The 3,744-nt window shown below is 59.3% G+C and overlaps 1 protein-coding gene across 1 annotated transcript; it reads right to left on the minus strand.

Moving 5' to 3' along the window:
• Positions 1 to 443: 443 nt before the first annotated feature.
• ACP5 (acid phosphatase 5, tartrate resistant) lies at positions 444 to 3,112 on the minus strand. The gene is made up of 5 exons (XM_060007820.1): positions 3,003 to 3,112; positions 2,485 to 2,781; positions 2,147 to 2,274; positions 1,669 to 2,014; positions 444 to 1,276 (listed from the first exon to the last, which is right to left on the minus strand). The coding sequence occupies exons 2-5, from the start codon at positions 2,779 to 2,781 to the stop codon at positions 998 to 1,000; spliced, it is 1,050 nt and encodes a 349-aa protein (XP_059863803.1). The 5' UTR covers positions 3,003 to 3,112; the 3' UTR covers positions 444 to 997.
• Positions 3,113 to 3,744: the final 632 nt, after the last annotated feature.

Raw genomic sequence — 3,744 nt, forward strand, 5'->3', positions numbered from 1 at the left:
ATTTGTGCACTGAAATCCTGCAAGGAAGCCCAAGGCATTTACAGAAAGCTATTTCCTTTCTGGAAAGGTGGAGGGACAGATGGGAAGGGGGTGAGAGATATTTTACCTTTCTACAGTTTAGATTTTCGAACCATAGGAATAGCACCGATTCCACAGTGAAATGAACAAAAATGAATGTTCTGATATGAACAGTCCACTTGTGGTTAAATAGACCCCCACCCCCCCGCCACAACCCCAGAAGAAAAAAAAGAACCTCCCTGTCAGTCCAGTGGTTGAGACTCCGTGCTTCCACCGTGAGGGGCATGGGTTCGATCCCTAGGCACTAAGATCCCGCCAAGAAAAAAAAAAAAAAGGAAAAAAGAACTGCGTATACATTGTGATGTTTTGTGTGAAAAAAGGAGGATGTTTTTATTATGGAAGGAAAGAACATGATGATGGCTGTCCCTAGGAAGGTGAGCATGGGGGAGGAAGGCTTGCTTCACGTTGGACCCTTCTTTGTGTTTGGTCTTTACTTAAAATCGCATCCATGTATGAGGCCAGTTGGTTATGGATGAGGCTTAGAGATGGAGACGCAGGCCAGCAAGTGGGGGAGCCCAGACCCTTTCAAACCCAGGTGATGCATCTCGCCGGTGAGGTGAGGAAAGGGATGCTCACGATACACGTTCAGCCTCTGCAACTATTTTTTTTTATTGACTATTTGGCAGTGACAGAAGGATGCCTGATCCAGGGGAGGGCTTTCCCTCCCTGTCCTCCAATGCCCGGAACTCAGGCTGGGCGAGCCCGGCCAAGGGGCCTGGCACTCTGGCCGGAACACGTGTCCATGCTTCTTTCACGTATATGGGCATCCTTGTCACAAAGGCCACGTGGCACCACAGTTTCTCATCTGTCCTTCTCCTTCCTGCTCTGCCGTAGCACCACCGGCCCTTGAGAAAGCCTGCCCATGGGCAGGGGGTCCCAGCGGGACCCACTCACCCACCAGCTGGGAGGCGCCCCTAACTCAGGCCCCAGTGTGGAGCCCCCGTCGGTGCTGGTGCTCAGACTTGGCTTGCCTTGGCAACTTGGTCTTGAAGAGGGACTTGCCCGAGGCCTCGATGTAAGTGATGCTCATCTCTTTGGGGCTGATCTCAACGTAGGCGAAGCCACCCAGTGAGTTCTCGGCCCCGTAGTGGAAGCGCAGGTAGCCATTGGGGACCTTGCGCAGGTGCTTCTTCGAGGGGTCCATGAAGTTCCCGGCCCCGCTCAGCACGAAGCCCACGCCGTTCTCATCCTGAAGGTACTGCGGACAGAGGAAGCAGGGTCAGTGGAGTCCCCAGCCCCTCAGTGAGGTTTACCACTGGCTTGGTGTCTACCTGTCTTGAGTCCAGGGTCAGGCCTGTGATGGACCACAGAGTCACCTTGAGCAAGGGACATACCCCACCCCCTCCTGTCCTGGGCCTCAGTTTTCCCACGTGTGAGAGTGTATTGCTCTGAGCAATCAATAGTCAACTGGAACCCGTGAGATGGCTTTTAGGGAACTTTGGGCTGTTTTCTGGTTAGCGAACATAGAGTTTAAGAGAGAGTGACGTTCCGGGGGCTCCCACACAGCAGGAGGACCCCAATATGCCACGTGGCACAGTGGCTGGGCTGGGGACCCCTTACCAGGCTCTCGCCCACCCTCAGTTCCCTCACCTGCAGGTTGTGGTCATGGCCACACAGGTAGGCGGTGACCTTGTGCGTGGTCAACAGCGGCAGCAGCTGCTTGACCAGGCAGTGGGTGGGCCCGTGCTCGGCGATGGACCACACGGGGTAGTGGCCGGCCACCAGCACGTAGTCCTCCTTGGCCGCCGCCAGCTGCTTCTTGATCCAGGCCAGCTGCGTGCGGGCCATCGCCAGGTTGCGGGGCCTCTCGGGCTGCTGGCTGGCAAAGTCGTCCGAGTTGCCACACAGTGTCACCGTGTCCAGCATGAAGATGGCCACGGACACGTTAGACCGTGGGATCTTGAAGCGCAGGCGGTAGTAAGGGCTGGGGAAGTTCCTGTGGATGGGATGGAGGTGGTGGGCGCCCGTCTTGGGCAGAGAAGCCCCAGGCTCAGCTCTGGCTGATGGATCTCTTTGCCCACCTGAGCGAGGCAGGCGGAGGGATGGATAGAAGGTGGGGCAGGCTCACCAGCGCTTGGAGATCCTGGAGTAGGCTATCTGTGCCGAGACGTTCCCCAGATGGTCATGGTTGCCAGCCAGCACGTACCAGGGCACGTTGCGGAGTGAGGAGGCAGAGAACACATCCTCAAAGGTCTCCTGCAGCAGACAGAGAAGGGAGCCCCGCCCCCCCGCAGGTTCAAGCAGCCATTGGATGCTCCCACCGAGTCAGGCGCTATGTACAAGGGAGACGCTGAGTGTGCTAGGCGTCTACAAGTGTCATCTTCCCTCTGCCCTCTCCAGAGTCAAAAGGTCGAGCGGCTTCTCCACGCATCCCCCCGCCTCCACACCTACTCCAGCGGCGCACACCTGGAACCTCTTGTCTTTGGCATCCTGCACGCCAGTGAAGTAGAAATTGTCCCCCAGGGACAGGATGAAGTCTGCGCCCAGGATCTGCACGGTCCTGGCAATCTCCTTGGCATTGGCCATTTCCCGGGCTGTGTAGAACGGGGCATTGGGGACCCCTCCCCAGTCACCCACGGCAACAAAGCGCAGGACAGGGGCGGGGGCGGTGCGGGTGTTGGTACTGATGCCGGCAGCCCAGGGGAGCACCAGGGGGAGCACCAGCGAGGCTTGCAGGACGAGCAGCACCGTCCACGTGTCCATCTGGGAGGGGAGAGACAAACGTCTGGGGCATGGGCAGCATGCGCCCCCCAGAGATCCCCACTTGCCCTGTTCTGAGAAAGGAGGAGACGGCTCCCTGCAGGGATGGCCTGGCTCCCGAGCTCCCGGGACTTGAGTGCAAGAGCTGGCTGGGAGGGTCAGGGGGCGGGCAGGGTCCAGCCAGCGGGGCGGGGAAGCAGGGGTATGCCGGGCCCAGTACTCACCCTGGGGGAGGCACAAGTCAGTCGGCTGGGGGCTCAGAGAGGCAGGTGAGCTCCAGAGCAGAACTGGCCGTCACTGAGCCTTTATTCCCTGGGGGCGGAAATGGATCATTAGAGGGGATGATGCAGTTTCTCCGCCAACTGTTCCAGAAGCCCTCCCCTCGGGTCATGTGAGCCTTGGAGTTAGTTCCCCGGCGGCCGGACACGGGATTCGAGGCGGGAGCGGGAGTGGGGGGTGGGGGGTGGGGTCTGGCCTATGAGTGCAGCCGCGCCTGCCCCACAAGCTCTGCGTCTGCCCACAGGAGCGCGTTTGTGTCGTGGGCCTCGTGTGTGCTGTGTGCGCAGCTCTATCTGTGCGCCCCGGCCCTGCACCTCCCGTATGTGTGTCCGTGTCTTCCGCGGACGTGTTTGTCTGCCAGTGCCTGGGTGTGTCTGAGCTGTTTTCTGTGTGTAGCCAAGCGTGCCTGCCTCGGTCACATGTCTGCTGTGTGCCTGGGAGTCCCATGTCCCCGTGGCTGTGGACACTGCGCTGGCAGGGCCTGTGTGGCAAGCCTGTGACGCGCGCCTGCGTCCTCAAGTGGAACTGTGTGTGTGCGACGGGGAGCTGTGTGTCCCTGTCATGTGGCCGAGCCGAGTTGTGTGTCTCTGTGTTGTGTTTCTCAGCTGAGTTGTAGGTCCGGTGTGTGAGGTGTGTTTGACAACATCTGAGCCCGAGTCCCAGGGTCACCCCCCCTCCCCCAAACAG

Source organism: Delphinus delphis, chromosome 3 (genome assembly GCF_949987515.2).
Source record: "Delphinus delphis chromosome 3, mDelDel1.2, whole genome shotgun sequence".
Classification (NCBI taxonomy): Eukaryota; Metazoa; Chordata; class Mammalia; order Artiodactyla; family Delphinidae; genus Delphinus; species Delphinus delphis.

Excerpts from the sequence above, each read along its gene's own strand:
- ACP5 (XM_060007820.1), bottom strand. The coding sequence starts at position 2,781 with ATGGACACGTGGACGGTGCTGCTCGTCCTGCAAGCCTCGCTGGTGCTC. Across the intron at positions 2,275-2,484 it reads CCAAAGACAAGAGGTTCCAG|GAGACCTTTGAGGATGTGTT; the intron begins GTGTGCGCCGCT and ends TGTCTGCTGCAG. Across the intron at positions 2,015-2,146 it reads TCCAGGATCTCCAAGCGCTG|GAACTTCCCCAGCCCTTACT; the intron begins GTGAGCCTGCCC and ends TCCCATCCACAG.